This window comes from Helicoverpa armigera, chromosome 10, assembly GCF_030705265.1.
Source record: "Helicoverpa armigera isolate CAAS_96S chromosome 10, ASM3070526v1, whole genome shotgun sequence".
Lineage (NCBI taxonomy): Eukaryota > Metazoa > Arthropoda > Insecta > Lepidoptera > Noctuidae > Helicoverpa > Helicoverpa armigera.
In genome coordinates, this window is record NC_087129.1 from 3,389,965 (window position 1) to 3,413,348 (window position 23,384).

The window sequence follows — 23,384 nt, forward strand, 5'->3', positions numbered from 1 at the left end:
ACATTTAGGTACCTACTTACAAATTCAAGGTTTTCAAGGTTTTTCGCTAAACAAAAACATCGGAAGTTAACATTTTACACAATAGCTATTATGAGGGGTGGTCGTACCTATTGTATAACCCTCGCGCGACAGGGCCCAATGCGCATGTCCAAATAACCTCATATAATCCACGCCTTAATTCATCCACATAAATTGTAACATTGTGCTTTTTACTGGTACAATTGCATTCGTGAATAAACACGAGAAAGCCTTACATTGGTAACTTCACCAATTATTAATATCTGACATCGATCTGGCTACTGTAATTTTTAATTCATGAAACATCGATGTTTCAGAAATGTATTTGTCTGAGTGCGAGGGGTCGTTGCAACGCTGACTGAGGTGCACAGTCAGGCTCATGGCAATTAGTAAAAACTATGTGATCGCAGTGTGTTAAAATATTGAGTGAGTGAAAGATAAAATGGTAAATGACGCACAAGTACAGTCGCCGCCAAATTTGGATGTGCGTGGCGACGAACGCACAAACCAAAAGTGTGATGTAAATAGGAGTGTTAAAATATTGGAATATAAGGTGGTATAATAAGTGGTGTTATTATATATTATTTGTTTGAACAGTGAAATAATTTGCAATTTCCTTTTAAAGGGACTGCTGTGGACATGTGGTTTGAGGGAAATTTGTTTAACTGCACTCTGGCTTCCATTAGGTGCTTTAATATTTTGTTATGTGACAGCGTCTATATTTCAAGCAGATGACATACATGAAACACATTGTAGGGTAAGTATAAAAGGCCACCTACTTCATAACTTAGCCTATTTGCAAAGATCAATTTTATTGAGCGTTCCAGTTTTCTTCGACACCTGCACATTTATGTTTACTTTACGACAATTTAATTACGTAAACAAATAGGCCGTTACATAAGAGTAAGGATCGGTGCTAGGTCATTATTCTTTCATGTTTCACCCATACTATGCAATGCATTAAGTATTAGTTATGGGTATATACTTATTGATACTTATGACTTGATTACTCGCTTGTACTTGGAAGTTTCTTGCATTTTTGTGCATGCCTGCACCGTGCCTGGTGGCGCCTAGTACCTACCTAACTAGCCCAAATAGTGGTTACCGATCTATGAATACGAGGTCTGATGAGTATCATGAATTATTTAATACAGTAGATTAAGCTGCTTTTGCGTATCAAATTAATTTTACCTAATTTAAATACACTAAGCTTAAGACCAAGCGAGTGCTGACGGTGATAAAGTGTACTTACGTTTTTACTTCTTTTTAATTTTATTTGCCATGGGTCCTAAACACAATAGAAAAACCATTGTTAGTCGGATACTTGGCGGCAAACAACCTATTTAATTCAGAATTTTGGACAGTAAGAGTATAGTATACCTAAGTTATTTATACAGACTATCGTACACAACAGTATGGCCCAGGGTATTGATTAAAATTCGCGCGTAAACAATAGTAACGACATAGTACGATAGAGTATTTAAACCATTCAATAGTGTACCTACTACTGTCTGGGAGCAAAGGTCGTAAAACTAAAATATAATAGTTTCGTATCTCATTTATTTTTAGTTTCAGTCAATGTTACAAAAAAATCAGGCAAAAAAATACAAAGAATCGATCGAATATTTCTTCAAACCTACGACGTGCCTAACTTGCAGTCACTTAATTGCTGAAAAAGAAAACGAAATTAAAAACAAATAAACTTTTACGCGCCAAATATCAACACCCATTTACAAAGTTCTTAATGGTCACATACAGTTTTCCACTACGTACGAAGGTATGTTTAAAAAAAGCCATGCGAGTAGAATTTTTCCAGTCCCAATCTTTCTAAGAAAATTCTTGCTATTTAGGTAGCCTAGACTATAAATGATTTTATGAGCAACCATAAAAAACCTATCAGAAAAGTACGTAGTCTTTCTCTAGCGGTAATATTGGGAAAACGGTAAATTCCTGAATGACAGTAGGGTGACAATGTTTAATGATATTGTGTTTTTTCCAGGTCTACAATGTAGTGCCATCAATAAGTGCGATTACCGGGATAAGTCCTCAGAGGTATATTTGGAGGATATGCATCGCTTTCCACTTAGGACCAAGATTGTTGATAGGTTCTTTATATTACAACTATCATCAAGAGCGCACCTCTTATATTACCGAGGAAAAGGTAATATTGATTTTCTTTCTAATTTACTATATTCTTTAAGCTGAGCTTACTAAATAATATTTACTTTAAATACATAGCATTTAAAAGAGAGTTCGTGATCAGTTGTCATATGTTCCCTTGACTAGACGTAGTACTTAAAGTCAGACTTTTTTAAATCCACACCTGTTAATTAGGACCTTTTGTTTTCTAATACGATACGATTGAATTAAAATCCTTCTCCTCCTTCTCGGGAGTAATTAAAAAAAAGGGTTAAAACTGACGCTTAAACTATGGATTTTAATTCACTTTTCTGTGTGCAAAAACTATGCTAAAATATAGGAGCAGTGTACAAAATGATTTATTCATCAACTGTGAATTTAATTTGAATATTTTTATACAATGCAGTATCATTACGTAAAGGATGCACCATTCACTTTACATACTAGGTATAGGTATAAAAAAACCTAACCTACGAAGCCTAAGAAAGGAAGCTGCGAACCTTTACTAATTTATTTAAACGATTTGCGTTTCACCTTTGAACTTAAAAGGTTACAACGTAAATAAGTTATCTAGGTCGAATGGAACTTTAAAAATAATCCAGTCTTGAGACGATGCACTAACGGTGTTTCGATTCTAATCGTATTTAAATGCTGTAGTAATTTATAAATAACATCGTGACATCACGCCTGTTTTCTTCGAAGGATTAGGTAGGGAACAGATCTTAGCCTTTTCTAGCAACATTAGAAAATAGTAAATATGCTCGTTCAACATCTAAACTTGCCCTACAAAAAGTTAGAGGCAAGCCTATAGCCTAAAATTGGATACAAATCTGAACTTTTCGTTTGTAATTTTCTCCAGCAAAAAAAAATTCTAAAAGTCTTTTTCGTGACCACTAGATCTATGATGAGTATCGGATTTATTAATGTCTTTATTTATTTTTTCAGGCTCGGACTGCCGCGACTAAATTAGGGCACGCGTGCTATTGGCTTAATTTCATAGAGCTGTTTGCATTAACAGGCGTTACTTATATCTCCAATAGGGAAAACTATTGTAAGTGCACTTTTTAATATCCTTTTAACCCTACTTACTAACTAATATTTTTTATTGACTATTATACATATTGCTGCTCAGCCTGAACTAAAGGGTAAGATACTGGTGATTTCGAGAGCGTACACTGTCTTACAAAAATCGTGTAGACACCACCTTCCCATCAAACCTCCTGAATAAAGGATCCAATTACTGACGTCATCACTCCCGAATCCAATCTCATCAGCAGAACATACCAGCATAATAGACACACGAAGTTCATTCCCAATTCTATGTTTCCAGTCGTTCACGAGAAGATATTCATAGTGTTCATGGTAGCGGCTTTACTGCACATGCTGTGTCGGGCGCGCGTCGGTTGCATCGCGAGCGACGTGGTCGAGCCTGTGAGGACCAACAAACTTGTATGGACTCTGTTCTACGTCGCCATCGCTGCGACCGTGGGACTGATTATATTCTTCTTGCGACACCGACTGCTGTGTCGGCCGTTAGGTAATTGTTTATTGTCAAGCTTAGGCTTTAGGTACTTTGATAACTACCTTACCTTAAAGAGCAAAGTGATTATACTGTCGTAAATATAGACAGGACAGATGGGTATCTAATATTTGGAATACCCCCAATATTAATATTTATTAGCGCAGCTCTGCACTTTTGTGACCTTTTATTAGGCATTTCTCTTTTATTCGTGCTGTGACCTTTCCGTGAAGCGAAATAAATGTCACAGCGATGAACTCTGCAGAATATTAATAGGTAAAGATTTATTGGTATTGGTGAATCATCACTCATCTAACTGGTCTACCTGCTTCTTATTTATTACCCGTTTTCTGCAGTGGCAGTTTTAAAATTATTTAAATATTAGAAGCGTGAAGGTGCATATCGACCTATTAACCTATTACGCAACTTGTGAACAGAACTAGAAAACTCATTCCAACTAATGTCTTGAATTTTTTTGGCTTTACTAATAACAGTGTGATTTAACATATTACTTCTCATTTCCAGCATTCACATGGTTCTCTGTGTGCGAATACATCTTGGCGACGGCGAACATGGCATTCCACGCGATTGTGGTCCGCGACCTCCCCCTACACGAACTACAAGTGGTGTGTCCTACTCACAGTAAGCCGAACTGAACGTGTACATACATAATTTGATTGTGAATGGAATCGGTCAGCGACATGTAACGGATTATGGATATTTGAATAGAAGACTAGCATGTTTGCATTGAAGGGCGCCTATTATGTCGCATGTCGCACTTAGGAGCAAATACTTAATTTGGGTCAGTTGCAGAACCTTCACCATTGAATTATAGTCTTGGATTATAAAAAGGTGGAAGGATAGACCCGATTTCATTGCCCCTGAGTGTAGACAACCCTTCTTCATCAAACGCGTTTGATGTAAAATATTGTTCATTCGCTTGAAAATCTGAGATGTTCATCAACATCAAAGACCAACGCGTGATTTGATTGAACAAGTCGCGTGAGTGTTCGTTAGTTGTTTTTACACTGGCGTGTTTATTTGCTAATGATGGAGTAGTTACTCACTGTCCACAGTTGAAAAGATTTATTAGCGAATGACGAGTATTTTGAAAGTTTAGCTACTGGCTTATGGATTGCGATTGTATTTGATTGGACCCTGCTGTTAATAAGTAGCCTTATGCTTATGTAAAAAGGTTGGTAAAGTTTGTAAATGTGGATGATACCAACGATATACATATTATGTAGATACAGCATTATAATGTATGACAAAAGTAAAATAAGCAGAATGATTAAGATATGCAGAATTCTAAATTTTATAAAGCCACTCGCTCAGTTTTGGAACGAGTTCCCATTGTATTTAAGCAAGTTTTGTACCACCCCCCATTTGTCTAGTGATAGCAAGCGCTAATGCCCTAACTGGGCTTAATGGAATTTTCTATAGAATCCCAGAATCTATCTATCAGCTCAGTGAACTTACTCAAATAAACTCTGTATCTGCTTAGGGCTTCACAGTCATACATGTGGATGTGTGCTAAATTCAAATACGCCTTTGCACCCTTAGGGGAAACCAAGCCTGATGTTTAGTTACTTCATTCAGGAACACGTGCGAACTTTTCAAGCTGTTTTAATTTATTTATCTTGACTTGTAATACTCAAAAGACAGTTGTCACTCCAATCCAAAGAAACCTTCATTACTCATTTCGAAACCAGATCAAAATCCTTCTTCCTTGTCAATTTATGGGTCAAGTTTGATCAAGCTTTACCAATTAGCTGTACCTAGAATGCTAGTTACTATGTACACTAATATTTGGCAAAATTAAAAATGAGGATCTAGTTATAATATAGAGACATAAAAATGTAGATAATAATTGCCTTATGTATTTAATAATGTGCAGTTACTCCGTTTTAATCCTGCAAAAATTGCAATCAGTGATCCAAAGCCTGATAAATGCTGTGAGTTTTTGAATAGGCATTTTATTACATGTTAAACTAATCCACAATTCAGCGTCTGAAAGAAAAAGAGTTAAATAAGACGAACTTTTTAATTTTGAACTGAAATCTAAATAATTTCAACGGCCATTTTGAAAAAAGGATGCCTGAGAGTCAATGTCAAAAAGTGTTCGGAAAAATGCAAGCGATTAAGTAGAATATAACATACTTAATTAAGAGCCATAAGCACTAAGAAATAGACATGTTAATAACAATAATTAAATCAGTTCAGTTTAGTAATATGGAAGTTGGTTTTAGTATGTTCTTTTTTACGAATAACATTTTGAGAAAAGACGAAAAATGTACAGAAACACCAATGTACTAGACTGGACGTTTAATTAGTAATTTAGTGTAACCGCATCATTTGTTTAGATTCTAGGCATTCGAGTGAGACAAGTGAACTTGTGCACATAAGTTCAATCACGTTAGTTCGTTTGATGAGTTTGCTTCTTCAGTTGGCTTTTTCGACCTTCATATAAGATTTTAACGTACCTATTGATAAGAAAATTAAGGTTTGCTATAGTTACCTACGCTTCCGCCTATCTCTTCTGGGGTAAATAGGCAAATAGTATTATTTTAATTTTATGTATTAGGTTCCTTCCCACCTAAAGAATATTCCAATTTTCTCGTTTTCTCTTCTCCGCAGGCTCAGCCTTATAATGGCTGCATCATAAGTTCATTATCCTTTCCAATTAATCGACTGTGTAGTAATTTAAGTTCTTCTAGGCTAAAGTCTTCCAAATTCTAACCCTTCCCGGCTACGGAACCTATCTGCTTCTCACCAGTTGTTACCAGTTATTACCTAAACCCAGAGAGTCCCAAACTTCCACGAATTTGCTGGTGCCTTTGCCGCCCAAACTCAAATGCAGATACAAAAAACAAATACCGTTGTTCAATTTAATCTTGGAGAACAGAAAAGGACCAATGATTGTATTAAGTTCAGTAAAATGTATTCAATCCAAACATGTCTTAACTAAACTGGAAAGAAGATTATTTCAGTTAAAATAGTATTTATTTATTTAATTACGTTATGTACAATCAAGCTTAGATCTAATGATGTACTACCGCGGACAGTCCTTCTTGACCACTTTTAAGTATTTTTTTGGTTGTTCTTCAGAAATAGAAGCAGTATCTGACCCCCTTGACGTTTAATAGACTAAGCTTTCCCAGAAAGTACCTACATATTTGAGGGGTACTCTTTCAGCATAACTAATGCAAGAAAATCTATTAGCAAGAGGTCATGCGGTATTATTATTATTTGTAAAAAGTGGATTTTTCAGTGGCAGTATTTCGCCCTAGCCATTTTTTTTACTTGTAGGTGGATGTAGGTAGATTTGTACAAATCTACTTAGTTCTCCATAGTACAGATCGAGCAAATTCTATCTTTCTTTCTTGTATGACTCAGTTATACTTTTCCTTCCTAATTATAGATCAAATGCCTACCTAGATTTGTTAAACCACTGTTACCTAGTTTAGTTGTAAAACGCTGCAAGCAACACTTAGGTGTCTAGTGCCTGCCCCAATTAAGTTAGTGCTAATTATAATACTTAGGTGCTTATGTAAGTACCAAAGTTAAGGTAGGTACTTGCAATAATAAGTATCTTATATAAATATGTATTAATTAATCATTAAAAGATAGGTACGATTCTTATTTTTAATAAACTTAAGAATAACCTATTCTTATTTTTAAACGACTTTGCATAGTTAAAAAGCCTTGTAAGTTTGTGACGGTTTGGTTTATAAAACATGTGAAATTTTAGTCGAACTTAAGTCCTACTAAATTAAAAATTTGATAATATTTTAAATGGAATACAATGAATTGATTATTGAGGTAATTATTATTAATATGTCGTTGTTACATTTTAAACTTTTTGTTAGTTGTAGAAGTTGGTAAACAACATTTTATATTTTATTGAAATTAATACATTTAAATGCTTTAATATTTAGGATTGTGTATTATTCTAGTATTAAAGCTAGTTTACATCATGTTTATTATAATATGTAAGTAAGGACATAAAGCACAGAAATCAATTACTTACATAAAAATATTGAATTTCGCTAAAATTTGATACATTTACAATAAGTTATCCAGTATTTTTATTTTAATATTAATTAAGGTAGGTACCTACATGAATAAGAATTGAATAGGTATTATTAAGTTAATAGAATCATGACTGAGTATCTATGTTTTTGCTGTTGTTTAATGAATGTTAACATTACTTACATTTATAATAGTTACCGTATCTACTTTTAAATTAAAATCCGCTAAACGAATAAATATTATACAGTCCAATTCAGTGGGCAAACATTTGTTTTAAACAATAAAATATGTCATAAAGGATTGGAAGTTTTATTACATCAACTTGTAATTATATTATTCCCTTGTATAATAAATACAGTTGACTACAGAGATCTAGATCTGGATTTAATAAAATCATATATGAAACAAGACATGACGGTTAAATGTACTCATTACTCATTACTATGTCCTTAAATTATCAAAACGCGAGATGCCAGCAAAGTGAAAGAAACAAATAAAACTTCTTTCTAGAAAAAAGCCCAATGCATAATGGCTGTGGTACGTACGGATCCTCTAAGCTTTTTCCTAAGCGGCTAACGTGATCTTTAAAACTACGATAAATTACATACTTACCTACTCAACAGTTTTGACTAACTACACTAAGTTTTACAATTTATGTCATTATTCACGTAATCAGTCAAAAGATCAAGCAACGTACCTGCTGGATAACAATAATCTCATCAAATAATACTAAAAGTCATACGTCATACATGTAACGACAAGACAACAACGACAAGTGAGCGGACTCAAACAGAGAGGTTAGTAATTTCTAGAAAGAAAACAGAAACAACGCTAGTAAACATCATGATAGCTCCTGATTATTTCAATGCAGACCTAAAGTTACGTGAAAAATTATGCGCAAAGACCTGTAATAATCTTTTCAATATTTACTCGTATTAAATGCATTCAGTTGTTGCAATTGGTTTTATAAATAATAAAAATCAGTAAAAGGAAAGAATTTGACTTCTTTCTATGTTGTGTACAGCGCCATCTAGCGGATACATTTTTGCAAAAATTCCGTCACGAGGTGGCGCCAGTAGGCACAAAAACATGAGATAGGCTTATGTTGCATCTCTTTCATATCAAAGATGGCGGCATTCGGGAGCTAGGGCAGGTACTAAATGTACATGTGTTAGTGTATACGTGTATAAAATTTCACGTTTGACCACTCTGGACACACACACATACAAAGAAAACCGGGTGAACGCGGGGCAAGGGGAGTAACGTCCGTGAAGTTGTGTCAGCATATGCGCAAACGAGGTGCGCATTCGTCGCGTGCGTTGTCGGGATTCTTTGTGCCATTCTTCGCATACCAATAAGAGTATATTCTTTAAATTTACTCCTAAATTGACAATTTATCAAAATTCGTCCCTTCACTTCATCTTCGGCCTCCATAATAGGTGAGTAAAAATAATTTTTGATACAATTTTCATACAATCAAGTCAAGATATAAGTGATTTTTATTAGGGAATGTCAACAATGCGATCGCGATCCTGCAATATTTTACATAGTTGTCGTGTTTGCTTCGCTGCGACTTCCGGTCGTTCGGGTGTCGGCATTTCGCGATGTAAACATTATCTAGTTTTAGGATTCAGCTGCATTTAGGCAAGCTGTCGGGAATGAAGTGTGCTCAAGGTGCTTTTGTGTTGTTAAATTCACTTGAGTGTGCTTACTGGGATGGCGCAATTTTCGAAAGACGCGGTATGGTATCGTTCGCCTGCGATACACTTCAGTCGCGTTGGTGGCTGCATGCGATTTGACGTATTCTGCGCGCAGTGATGTCACTTGTCAGCTTATTTTATGAAATGTCAAACGTTTTACATGTAACGCGCGAGTGAATAGTAAACAAATTAACAGTGAAATTGATATACATGCTGTGAAATTATATACGAGTGACATGGACTGTTATTATTCGAAATTTTACCCAAGGCGTGAGTATTTATTGGAAATTATTAGTAAATAAACAATAAAATTCCTTACATACTTTCGTACATACTTAACATAGTTGAGTCAAGTTCATGCATAAATTAAATATTTTAGTACCTAAATAAAACAAAGTAAATATTTGGAAGGGCTGAGTAAAAGTTTTTATGTGTTCCAATTATCGGAAATCTTAATTAAGAGAGATTTTAAAATAGATAATCCCTTAACTAGGAATTTTAAAAATATTTAAGTTAAAATATTTGTGTAATTGCGGTTGTTAAATTAAATAAAATTAATAGTTACCTTTTATTTATGTTTTTGTTTCGGAGTTTAACTTGTTAATATTTATTATTGGCGGTAAATATTTAAATTAAATAAATTATTAAAATTCATTTTATTTAGTTTTAAACATTTTTGAGCATCTTATATTTTAAATTAATTATTTAGAAATATTTTCGATTTTTTATCATCGTTTGCGGTTGCCGGCGGCATTGAACAGATAGGTACTTAGGTATTCTTATTTAATCGAAACATAGAATTTAAATTAAATCCTTTAGCGCCTTACAATGCCACAATTTATTTTTTATTTTTATTTGTTATATTTAGTTTTTTTTTATAGAATTAGTAAAAAAATATAAAATAAAAAAAATGCAGAAAATAGACCACGCTTAATTTTAATTGTGAGAATGAGGAGAATACAGTTTTAACTGTTTTAATTAAATATCAATTTAGAATAGTTTTTAAATTATAACAAAAATAACGTAAGTGGTTAAAGTTAAATCCTGAGGTTTAAGTTCAAAACTGAATAAAATAGTTATTTCCTGTTTCGATAACTCACTAGGAATTGCTTTTAAAGTAGGTAGCTCTTAACCAAACTTTTTCACTTGAATAAAAATAAGTACCTAGGTATAATAAATTATTTCTAGTTAATAGTATTTTGTCTTATAAATACTGTACCTAATTAGAATTTTCTTATGGTAGTTATTAAATAGGGCTCTGAATAAGTTCTTTTGTCTTTTTTTGTTTTACGCGGTAATGACGGATAAAGTAATTCTTTTAAAGCAGCGGTTGCACCTACTTAAATAAAATTACTCACTCTTTATAAAATTATATTTATTTTTTTCGCTTGAGTAACTTTAAATAGCTACCTGTAAAAAAATAAAATATTTTTCGCGTTGCCGACGGATTCACCCTGTATAATGAAAAACTAAATGAACCATGATCAGATTGCGATACGCCTAACATAATGGACTAACTTAAGACTAACATAATTTTTCCGACGGCTTACTTAACTGCTTCTAAAAATAATTGACTTGAGGATTTAAGGGCTATCCACCCATCCGCAAACGTATCCCAATGTCTTTGATACTGTAAAGTGGTGTAAGTATATAGTTTGTAGAGATCGCTTCACTTACAGTATATGTCGGACTCTCGAATGGGTGCCAAGAGTTATTTTGGTCAATACAGTTGATGTTTTTATTGCGCGTCGCGACGCTGCGAAGCCGACAACTTGCGAGCTACACGACAAGCAATAAGACGTGTAAACTGCTGACGCTTCAGGCCCTCACGCCGCGTCGCATCTAATGGCCGATTCACAACGATTTATCACGTATTCCGTCTTAGGGAAATTGAATTTGGAATCGTTTGCCCCTTTCGCAGACGGTTATTATGTTCCTTGATTAAACTTTTTCTTTATAATACTGTCAACTGTTCCATGTGGCCAGTAATAAAACACTTTAAACTAACTTATACCTCTTTGAATGGTTGTTCCCGCTTGTTAAAGTACAATAAACTGTGGCGTAGTGATGTTACATTAATGCAAAGCTAATTGGTGTTCAGTTGATGCGCTCTCCGGATGCTGTAATCGTATAGCCCTGCCCATTCACTTACACGTACTCGGATCGTATAACAATATTCAGAGAAGAAAGAACTAAATATTAATTAGGTATGTTAATGTGGAGGTGACACCCATGACATGTCAAAATATGCCCCATGAGTACCTTCTGGCAGGCGTGTTTTATTTTACCCTTATCATGTTAACCGATTATAATTAGAAACTGGCCAACAATCGTAATCTTAACCACCGCAATCCAAATTGTTACATTTACTACCGAGATTTCCGTAAAAGGAAATAAAACTAAATCGTAAACTTATATGTTAATTTTATAAAGCTTACTTAAAGCTTAATTAGTCCACTGAACAATAATTTGAATTTTAATCGTGTATGCATAGCATTAAATTAAAAGAAAGTAATTATACGATGTGATAATTAGACACAATAACAAGTAAAGATAAATTCATAATCAAAGTTATTAGTGTAGACGTAACTTATAAATTAGAAGTGACACTAAATACTTCTGAATGATATCGGCACATTAATATTTATTTATTAATTGTCAATGAATTGATTTCATAGAGAATTGTCAGAAGCACTTCAATTTAGAAGCAATAAACTAGACTCGAAGAATGAAATTATATTTTTCATTGTAGCGTTGTGTCAATATTTTAAAATGACACAATAATAATTGTCAGAGTCAATAGTCCTGTTGTTGAATGGTCCCGGGAGCGTACGGCTACCTGCCCACATTGACCTGCGGAAGGTTCACTCCTTTAATCCCCAAACAATCTCGCCGACCACGAAATGTTTCATTCAATATCGTGTGACACGCCACCAAGGGCACCCGTACAGGTGCGTCTTTATATTTCATAACTGAGTCTTTACGAGGAAGTCGTTAGTTAGAGTTGCAAATTCTTTAAGGTACTCCACGATTAGGTAGGTAATTCCTTTTTGTGTGGTATCATCAATTGACCCCTTCTGTTATGGGTACAGTGGGAGGGATTGTCAGTCTTTTATAGACTAACCCACTTTTGTTTCTTCTGGAGCCCTTACTGTACCATGGCTGCGGTAACTCTTTTGAACAGTCCCGTGTAACTCTTTGGAACCATAGCCCCGGCAGCAGGCATCACGATAGCAATACTCGGTCCTTTGAAAAATAAACGATTAGTTTTCCTTCCATACGGAACTTTAGTTACATTCTAAGATACGCGTATAGAATCAACATCAAAAAACTAGTATCCATCAGCAATACTGATCGTTTCTTCTTCTTAATAGGACATCGGCGTAACTGTACTTACTCAACTGCTAGTATCGAACAATTATCATTTAATATCCTCACTTTCCGACATAAATCCGTCGGCATCAAGTGATGCTATCAGACATTTCTAAATCTGCAGTAAAGCCGCATCGGCGGTGTTTTATCATTTACTGTGAAACGCATCGAGTAGCCATGCAATAGGATTTTATGATTTTCCTATATTTATGTATTTCAGCTTCGACACACACGAAATAGTTATTTGATGTACCGATGCATTGTCTTCAGAAAAACCGGTGGAAAAACCTACAGAGGATTTTCTACAAGCTTCTTATCATTACAAAACCCGTTCGTTATTATTGAAATTATTATTCAATAAATTAAAGAACATAAAACTGAAACATGATAAAAATAACAGTAGAGACATTCAAAGGTACCTATTTAAACCTCGAGAAAAAACCCCCAGGTGTTCAATTTTGTAGTGTTTATTACGTATGTAAATATGTTACCTTTTGCCTTTAAATGTGAGTCATAGAGAACGTTAGAGTAAAAATTTTCACAGCACCGCCTGGAGATATGATTGCGACGAGTGTCCAGTAGCCTCGCTCTATTCTCGGACTCCTATTTGTGGATTACTCTCGCGTGAAACTACCAACAGACTCCTGCCACTATAGACTGTAGCATCTAAGTAATAGAGTTCAATTTCAGTATCATTGACTCGCGTCTTCCGACCTTCTCGAGCGCCGGGAGGATTGAAGCGAAAGGACCCACTCCTTGCCTCTTATTTATCTTAATTTCGCTCACCAAAGAAGTGACAAATGAGGATTATGGTTGTGTGAAATCGGTGTCACTCGTACTTTTGTATAACACTTTCCAGAAATGTTAACGTGCGTAATTAATATAACAATATTAACGAGGTTTACGAACATGGTCGCCACTTTTCCCGCGATGTCACGTTGTTAGAAAATAAAATAATTTATACAGGTTATTAATGTAATAAATGTCACGTTTCACGTAGGCACTAAGCAGATATAATAAAATATTTCAGAGTGTCTGTTGGTTTGCGAATGATAAGATTTTTAGCAAAAAAATATGTAAGATCGTTGGTGGTACATTTATTGGAGCCAACGAAACGGATCGATTGTTGTTAATGCGCAACCAGATAAACCAGTTTCTAACAGATTTAATTCCCTTGAGAAAGATCACAAATTGTGTCTAGTGCGCTTTATGGCATAGCGAAATTAAAATAAAGCAAAAAACTTACTACGTCGCTAGTTAGATTCAGTTACAAAGTTTAGCATGATCGTGCAATCGAGCCAGTCCGGGACCTTTGGAAACAGTTTTATTTATTTCATGCTTATTTATATCCTCTGAACATAAAAGTATTTTATGGTTCTTGTACGTTTTTTCTAATATGTGGCCTATAACTCATTTTAATTAAGGATAAACTGTGTGTTTGCTGAATTGTAGAAATGAACTCAAAGAATACAAATTAAAGCAACGAATTAGGTAAATATTATTGTAATTTTTCGGCAGTTACCTACATAAAGGAAAAAATGAAAAAAATATTGGGAAATCAGAAAACATCTGCCATTTCATACTGAGATTAAAAATGGAGGAAAATGGTAATACAACTACTTAAAAAATAACCATTCTCAACAGCTTATCGTACAATTGCACACCAATATCAAACAACCTGTTTCGGACATACAAAAAACGAGAAATATTTTATAATATCTGCTGGTCACTCAGTAGTGGTGTATAACATGATATGACACACCGCAACATAAGAGAGTTGATAGAGCCTCCGGCCAAACAGTTTCCGGTCCCCCACAGGCAGCGCCTTTATCGACGAAAACAGACCGTCTCGCTTCATTTCATTCAAACGAGATAAAACTTTTTACAACTGATAGTGTTCTTTATGATCGATGTTCTTCATACAATGAATCACTGATAATTAAAATTGAAATGAAATCCCACCTTTTTTTTTTTATCGACGTAAAATCATCAAATGACCCCTCCCGCTGTGGGTTAGCAGCGGTGAGGGAGTGTCAGACTCTTACTGACTAAAATCGTCGTGTTCCGTCATAGGCCTTTTTGTGTACCAGGGCCGCGGTATCTCTTTCGAACAACCCGCAGCCCCGGCAGGCCTTGGCCCTGCTGGGCCCCGCTGGGGTTGCTGACGTCTCTTTGAGGAGCGCGTGGAACAACGCGCGCCGTCGACACGGGTCTGTCGTCTAGGAAGACAGAGGGACGATGAGCCACCCGAACTCACCGCCCACAGACCCACGCCTACGGTGGCCGGGAGTCATCTCGCGACACCCGGCGCCCATGGTGTCTACCTGGTCCAGCGCGGCGGCCGGGATGAGAGGTGCGGACTCTCTGGCGTTCCGCCTCCTCCTTCTCGAGCATGACCGCTTCGCAGAAGGAGGCGACGGCATCCCATTCCCTCTCGCCCCGGACCATGGCCTGAACCAGGGCCGGACGCGAGAGGTCGCCGCCGCCCAAAGCCTCGACGAGGACCCGGCGGTGCCCCTCCCATGCGGGGCACACCTGGACTGTGTGGTCCACCGTGTCCTCGGGGCTGTCCGCACAATGGTGACACCCGGGCGCCTCCTCACGACCGATGCGGTGCAGGTACCTCCCGAAACAACCGTGTCCGGTGAGGACCTGCGTCATGCGGTACGTGAGGGCGCCGTGACTCCTCCCGAGCCACTCCTCAAAGGGGACTTACCGCCACGATGGTGGCGTGCCCTGCACTGGGTTGCGATAGTCGCTCCCTCCAGGCCACCATGAGATCGCGCCGGAGCTCCGCCCGCTGCGCGACAACTTGCCGCGGCAACGGGGTTTCTCCCCGGCGCTGAGCCTCCTCGCGCCAGTCGTACAGGCGCAAGAAGACCCTTGCCTCCAGATCCCACGGTGGCAGTCCAGCGAGTAGGCCAGCTGCTTCGCGGGAGATCGTGCGGTACCCCCGGATTAGCCTAATGGCTATCACCCTTGGGGCACGTTCAGGTAGTGCACAGCCCGCGGCCGTGCCGAACGTGCCCATACCGGGGCCCCGTAAAGGGCCATGGACCGCATGACCCCCGCGTAGAGTTTACGGCAGGGGGCGTTTGGGCCTCCCAGGTTGGGCAGGAGCCGCTTGAATGCAGCACCTGCCTTCTCCAGTTTGGGGCCCAAACGTCGGAAGTGCTCGACGAAGCTCCACCGGCCGTCGAGGACGAGTCCCAGGTACTTCATCGCCCTCTCGACGCCGATGGTAGCCCCCCCCACCATGACTTGGGAGCCTGAAGGTGGCGCGTTCCGAAGCCCATGAAAGCACATGGCCTCGGATTTGTGCAAGGCCACCTCCAGTCCCAGCAGCTGGATCCTCTCGATGACTATCGCAACCCCGCGCGTCATTATGTCGGCCGCCTCCTGGTGCGACCTCCCTTGTGCCAGAACCAGCGTGTCGTCAGCGTAGCAGACCACGCTGACGCCGCTAGGGAGGTCGGCGCGCAGCACCAGTCGTAGCCGATGTTCCACAAGAGCGGCCCCAGTACCGACCCCTGCGGAACACCGCACGACATCTCTCGCCGGTTCCATTCCCCGTTGTGACCAGGGTAAATGATGGACCTATCCGACAGATAGGCCTCGACCACGCGACGAAGGTAGGTCGGCACCCGGTGATACCGGAGTGCCTCCCTAATGCAACTCCAGGGAAGGGTGTTGAAGGCGTTGGCGATGTCAAGAGACACCGCCAAGACGACCCCCCCCCGGGACACAGCATCCCCCGTCGTGAGAGCTCTCACGCGCATGATGGCGTCCACCGTTGAGCGCCCCTTGCGGAAACCGAACTGGTGGTCCGCAAGGTCCGGCCCTATCCCCCCAAGGTGCGCGACGAGGCGGTGTGCGACAACTCGCTCAAAGAGCTTGCCCACCTCGTCGAGCAACACGATAGGCCGGTATGCGGACGGAGAGTCCGCAGGGCGCCCCGGCTTCCGTATGAGGACCAGTTTCCCTGTCTTCCAACGAAGTGGGAACTGGCCCCTCTCCAAACATGCGCTGAGAAGCCCCCTAAGTCGAGGCCCGAGAGCCTCAAGGGCCAGGACCCAGGCCTTGCCAGGCAGGCCATCGGGCCCTGGGGCGGTGTTTTTGGCTTTCAGCCTAGCCACCGCCACTCTCAGGTCCACCCCAGTCACCTCGGGGACATCGTCGTCGTCGGAAGTGTGGTCCGTACTTGACACCGCGGGTTGCAGAGACATGGGCGGGGGAGAGTGTTCCCCGCGCGAAGGGAACAGAGCGCTCACCACCTCCTCCACCAGCTGAGGCCGAAGACTCTGGGTCAGCGGGGGGGCCCATGGGCGGAGCTTGCCCCGCACCATTTTGTACGGGCGCCCCCACGGGTCCCTGTCCAGAGACCCCAGCAGCTCCGCATTGGCCACCTCCTTGGCCTGGACGATGGCCAATTGGAGGGCGGTCTTCGCAGCTCTGTAACCCTCGTACAGCTCTGCTTCCCTGGCTTCTGCATCCGGAGGGCGGATGCGCAGCCTGCGGTGTCTGGTGTACAGGTGCCTCGCAGCGACGCACGCCTCTCGAAGGGCGGCGATCTCGCGAGACCACCAGTACACCTGGCGTCGGGCGCGTCCTGGCGGGACTCGGGGCATGGCCACGTCGCAAATCTCGGACATGGTCTCCCGGAACCACTCCGCCTCGTCGTTGATGTCGGCGGGCCTGTCCGGTGATGACACCCAGGCCTGCACGACTGAGGCTTCCAGGAGAAGCTCCCGGTCAAGGTGCCTCAGCGCCCAACGTGGACCACTCGGGGTCTGCAGGACCGGCGCGCTAGGGTTCTGGGCGGAGACGTCAAACCGGATGTACCGGTGATCGGAGTAGGTCTCCACCCCCTCCTCCACGCGCCAGTCAAAGACACGCGGTAGCAGAGCGGGGCTGGCGAACGAGATGTCCACCACTGACTCGCCCCGCATCCGTACACACGTGGGGACAGAACCCCGATTGAGGACGACCAGGCCTGCTTCCAGCGCCCAGTCCTCCACCATCCTACCCCGTGCATCTGTGCGTCGGGAACCCCAGGCCAAGTTCTTGGCGTTGAAGTCCCCTAACACTATCACGGGGAGGGAATAACTTCCGACGACGACGGACAACTCCAGGAGGGAGTTGTGGAACTCGGCGAGAGTTCGGCTCGGGGAGAAGTACACCCCCACGACGACTATCTCCCCGAACCGTGCTGCGACGCAACCCCTTCCACTCTTCACCCCTTCGAGGGAAGGAGTACCAGCGGCGGCCGACGATATGATGGTCACTGAGCCGCTAAGGTCCTTAACCCAGTCATCCCTGGGAAGGACAAAGTACGGCTCAGCGACCACGGCGATGTTGATCGACCACTGCGCCATGCTTTGGAGCAACAGATCCTGGGCACGGGCGCAGTGGTTGATGTTCGCCTGGAGGAAGCGTAGTGGAGCCAGGCTAGCACTCCATCACGTCTTCCTCCTCTTGAGGCCCAAGGACGGGCGCTGCGGCAGCAGCAGTGGCGACGGCGACAGCGGCGGCAGCGTTGGGGGCGGCGGCGGCCGCAGGAGCTGCGGTGGTGGCCACTGCGGAGGTGACGGCGGTGGCAACGACGGACGGCCGACCCTTGCCCTTACTCGGCTTGGCGGGTGGGGCACAGGTCTTGCTCCCCGCCCGGTGTTCGGCCGGCTTGCCAGCAGCCGCACATGCAGAGCAGTGCGGCGTGGCGCTGCATTCCACGGCCTTGTGACCGGGCTGACCGCAGCGGAAACAGAGGGCGCTGCGGTCGACCTCCGAGGTGCAACGGACACCCACATGATGCCCGACGTGGCATCGGAAGCACCTCAGCGGTCTGGGGTCAAGCAGCTTAACCTGCGCCGACACCCAGCCGACCAGCAATCTTCGGCCGTCAACAATGTTTTGGCCGCCGTCACGGGCAGCTCACCGTGATGGTGCACGTGCCCTGAAGTCGGGACGTATGGTGCCCGCCTTGACTTCGTCGGCGGAGCACCCACCCGTCCTAGCGACGGCGGCCACTACCTCCTCCGCAGTAGCTGAGTCGTCCAGGCCCATGATGCGCAGATCCGCGCACTTGTGGGGCCTGGAGACTCGGGCGTCGTCCGCACTTATGGACGCCCTAAGCCTCTCGGCTAGAGCGTCTGCGGCGGGCCCACTGGCCGCTCCTGGGACCTCCAGCATTCGGGCGCCCGTTGCGGTCACCCTGAGCCGGAGGCCGGAGGCGATACCCAGCTCCTGCAGGTTCACCGCCTCCTTTGCTTGGGCGAGCACGTCGCGGTACGACACGCCCCTTTTGACCGCGTCCGGCTGTAGTGTGACTACTACAGCCGCGGTTTTGGGGGCGCGGAGTTGCGCCGCGGCGGCTCGCTCCCTGCGCCGCCGTTTCTGGGCCTTCTTTTTGGCCGCTTTGGCCGCCCTCCGTTTCTTTTTCTTTTCCCCCACCACCTGCCACTCAGACTCAGTGGCAGAAGAGGTAGGGGCCGCAGACGGTGTCGGCTTTGGAGGGCGTTTCGCCACTGGTGCCGACGACGGAGCCGGTGCTGACGGTGGCACCGGGGGCCTCTGCGCCTGGACCGCCCTTGCGGTCTTGGGCTTTGGCTGAGCGGGCGCCCTCCTGGTCGGTCCGTTCGGCGCCGCGACAGGGGCTTGCTCGGCGGTCCCCTTCTGGGTGGTGCCGCTGCAACCGCGGCCGCATAGGAGGCCCTTTGGGCCGCTGGGGGCTTCGACGCCGCGAGGGGGGGGCGCAGGACCCTGCCCTCCAGGACTGAGAAGCGAGCCTGGAAGGCCGCCATCTCCTGACGGACTAGGGCCAGGATCTGGCTCTCAGCCGGCGCAGTCTGCGCCTGTTGTCTGGCCCCACCGCGCTCCGCCCCCTGCTCGCGCATCTTAGCGAGCTCCGCCCGGAGACTCCTGTTCTCCTCCACAAGAGACTCCAGGGCGGCCGTCAGGCGACCCACCTCCTGCTGCAGTTTGGCCAGCTCGCTCACGGGAGCCCGGCCAAAGTTGCTCACCGCTGCGGCGGTGATGGAGGCGGTGGCGGCCTCAATGGCGCCGTCTTTGCTGGCCTTTTTCCGTTTTAGGGCCACCTGCCTGATGGCGGACTCCACCGTCTTCTCAAAGTCCGCCCTCCGCTCCCGGTCGGAGCCGATGGCCGACTCCTCCTCGGAGGAGGAGCTCGGATGAGCCGCTCCTCCGCCACCCCCAGAAGCCCCAGCGGACCCTTCGCTGACGGGCCTCCTGGCAACCTTTTTGGCCGAGGCCCCGCGACCACCAGAGGAGGACCCGGGGTCTTCCCTCCTCCTCTTGAGGAAGGCGTCGACCCGGTGGTCCTTCTTGTTGCGGGGGAGCTTAAAACCCCCCGCATCCCCCTCGCTGGACACGGACTCGGATTCCGAGTCCTCATCCCACTCCTTTTCGTTTTTATCATTATTGTTATTATTTTTTGAAGTTAGTGAATCCATATAGTTCCCACGATCATGAGAGCAATTGTTCGTCCACCCCGGCAGTGGCCTCATACCGGGGCAAGCCTACATACTGTTGGGGGCGGCTGGCCCCAACAGGGGGGAGCGCTAACGACCGTGTCCCCCACGGCCATTCATCCCCTCGCCGCGCTCCCGAAACTTGGGATTGGGTGGTTTTTTATCAAGAGGTGTCCTTCCTCTGGGCCGGGCGATTAAGCCAAGCCCTCGGCGGCGGCATTATGCATGCCTCCGTCTGCTGTCCGGCCAACCCGGCTCAGCAAACCCGCCGAAAGGTTTGCTCTTCGTTGTATGAAGAGCAAACGACCACCGCTTTGGTGCGCCTGCACCTCCGCGGGTATGGCCGCATCCTTGCCATGTCCACTAGCGTCGACTGGTCAGGAGCGGCCCCTCCCTGGGTCCCTCTTTGTCTGGCCTCTCCCCTGAACCTTTCCGGCATGAGTATCTCTACCGGCAGAGCTTCAGGATCATTGAGGCACGCAAGCCCCACCACGACGGCAACGTGGGGACCCCCTCGGTGGGGATGAAATCCCACCTTATTTTTAAATATTTTTATTATTTTTCCTCATCTTCGTGCCTACTTCACCAGCGTATATAACTGTTAAATAATATTTGGCACGAATGAGAAATGCGTACAATTTTTTATTGTACCCGGTATCCATATTTTATTTTTATTAATTTGATGAAAGTTTTCAATAATAAACTGACATTCAGCTATATCAAAAATTCCAATGCTTTGGATGTAATGAAAACATTATTCAACTTTAGATTGTTCGGAAACGAAATCACAGCGCTGTGAACAAATAATTCTGTCGATCGAGTGCACTACATATTGCAGGTAGAATTCGATATGAAGCTCACTTTGAGTTCACTTGTTAAACTATCGTTATAGTTGGAATTGTTCCCGGAGCGCTCCGGGTCGGTCTTGGCGATTTAATTAAACTTGTTATTTGTACGTTTTATTTCGCAATTGGGCCCGTGTTCGCTTTGATTGTCTGTCGGCTTGTGAGAGAACCGACCTTTTGTCTTGTACAAATTTGTAGTTTTAACGTAGTTTCCAATTGAATTTGCTCCAAAGTCTATTACAACAAAGTGTGCAGAATACTCGACGACTATTTATTTTGAAACTATGGACGCTTACTCTTAGTATAGAACTGTAGATTCATCTTTCACTGTTCGAGCTCATTATTATGTATTGTGTTTCCTCGTTATATTCTCAGAAGTTGAGAACAAATTTATTATTAGAACATCGATTAAACTGGCAAGCATAGGATGGTTACGAAGATGACAAAATATTTTCATTATTCAATGTTACTTATTATGTATTTCATAGAATCGGCGATCCCTTTTGAATATGAAATTTAGAATCGTGACTGTTATATGGTGAGGCGGGGACATACGAGAATCATATTCGCCAATGTTTGTAGCATAAAAATAGCTGACCGAATGAATTTCACCGTCCGCTACTCCTCTCAATTTTGTAGCATTCGAACCAAATAAAAACTTTTTCAGAAAAATGTTCGTTTGCAAATTGCGCCGGTCTAATGGAAATATCGGATCGGGGCAGATGTCGAAGCGAACAATTAGAAGTTTTTGTGTTGCTTCATTAGCGAGTTAGCGTCGGACAGGGCACAGTCGCCGACACAACATCGCTTGTGTTCTGCACGTTGCAGGAAACATACTAATTTATCATCCTGATTAGAGAATCTTGTTTGCTTAAACATTTAGTCATCATATTTTTTAATTAACATAAAAACACGGTGATATTAAAGATATACAATTCATTAAAACTTAATGACCACGCCAATGATAAGATTAATAATTTTGCGACCCTTTTCACTAGTCCACCTAAAACTATTACACAGCTAAACGGCTTCAATTGCTTCGCAGACATTAATCATGTATGCACGTAAATTAATATCATAGTTTTTAAAGCTGGGGTATACTCCGTTCTGTGGACAAAGTCGGGCGGGCGTTTTTTGTCGTCGCTCACCCCTACGCACCGTAGCGTGACAATTTATTCATCGTATTTTATGGGTGATCTTGGGCCGGCTACGAAACGTATTATTATTATTTCAAATGAAATGATTTCATTAGTTTTATTTGTGTCATCACAAACAGATAAATTATAAAGATACTTTTAGTTTGGGAAACATTTAAAGGTGTTGTTCTTAACCTCCAAAAGCTCAAGCTTTATATTGCACATACTCGATTATTATTAATTCAAACTGTTAAACAAAATCGGCATGATTTACATAGCGTCACACCTAAGTTCAATTCAAAGCTAGTTTAGCATTCTGACGTAGAATAAATGATGCAGTGGACAAACCAGGTGCAGTAAATAGAGACATGATTGTATATTGATTTTCACATGGCTCCACCACCTACCTATGTACCAACCGTCCAGCCCTGCGGTCCGAAACACCGAGTTACGTAAAATAAACATAATTTCACGTATATTTTACCCGTGCCTTTGTAAAGCCAAATTAATGAAAACACACAGCAGTTCGGTTTCAACAAACCAAATACCTATACAGCTAATTAATACGCCAATTTATCTGTACAATTAAAGCCATACCCGCAAATATTTGAATGTGTCTATTCAGAATATTTCATCGGCCATTAGTATATGTCCATTTACAGTTGAGAATTCACTAAATCAGGTATTTTATGAGTCCAGTATGAGTAGTATCGGACGCGAAGCTGAGTGTTTAGCCACCGCTCTACACTCGGAAGATTGATGTAGCGCCGCTCCTGCCGCCGACCAGTGCGGCTGTCGCACGATAAATTAAAACCAACTCACATTAGAGGCCGTATATTAAAACCCACTATCATCCTGCTCATTCCTAAATGGAAGTCCTGTGCGAGAAGAGGATGCAACATCGGCGATACTACAGGACCGCTTTTTTGTTATTCCACGACGAGACTAACCGTTAACAGTAACTTTGTTCCTATAATGATGGCCTAAGTAAAGATGTTCCGTCCACAATGGACGGTGAAACTTCGTGTTGTAGCTGACTCATAGACAACTCTGAATTTCCAAGTCTCATTACTTGAAGTTTAACTATTTTCTTTTAAATCCGCTACAGCAAATAGCTTGTACCTACTACACAAGCA

General features: G+C 42.7%; 2 protein-coding genes across 7 annotated transcripts in view; both read left to right on the forward strand.

Annotated features, from left to right (window-relative positions):
- The first annotated feature begins 107 nt into the window (after positions 1-107).
- LOC110371800 (post-GPI attachment to proteins factor 2-like) lies at positions 108-5,087 on the forward strand. Its single transcript, XM_021328191.3, has 7 exons — positions 108-258; positions 336-571; positions 644-775; positions 2,018-2,179; positions 3,103-3,208; positions 3,488-3,694; positions 4,202-5,087. Exons 2-7 carry the CDS (start codon positions 461-463, stop codon positions 4,330-4,332), a joined length of 849 nt encoding a protein of 282 aa, XP_021183866.1. The 5' UTR covers positions 108-258; positions 336-460; the 3' UTR covers positions 4,333-5,087.
- Positions 5,088-8,946: 3,859 nt separating this feature from the next.
- LOC110371780 (transcriptional enhancer factor TEF-1) overlaps positions 8,947-23,384 on the forward strand; it is a 65,311-nt gene continuing 50,873 nt past the window's right edge. For 2 of the 6 annotated variants that reach the window (XM_021328164.3, XM_021328165.3), the window contains exon 1: positions 9,343-9,678. Coding sequence is in view for 3 of the 6 variants with exons in the window: in XM_021328165.3 (XP_021183840.1) it covers positions 9,645-9,678 (34 nt within the window). In the remaining 3 variants the exon portion in view is untranslated. Of the gene's footprint in view, positions 9,148-9,341; positions 9,679-23,384 lie in introns of those variants that run through there. The other 4 variants (XM_049841016.2, XM_049841017.2, XM_021328163.3 and 1 more) reach the window with 4 other exon arrangements.

Excerpts from the sequence above, each read along its gene's own strand:
- LOC110371800 (XM_021328191.3), top strand. The coding sequence starts at position 461 with ATGGTAAATGACGCACAAGTACAGTCGCCGCCAAATTTGGATGTGCGT. Across the intron at positions 776-2,017 it reads TACATGAAACACATTGTAGG|GTCTACAATGTAGTGCCATC; the intron begins GTAAGTATAAAA and ends TGTTTTTTCCAG. Across the intron at positions 2,180-3,102 it reads CTTATATTACCGAGGAAAAG|GCTCGGACTGCCGCGACTAA; the intron begins GTAATATTGATT and ends TTATTTTTTCAG.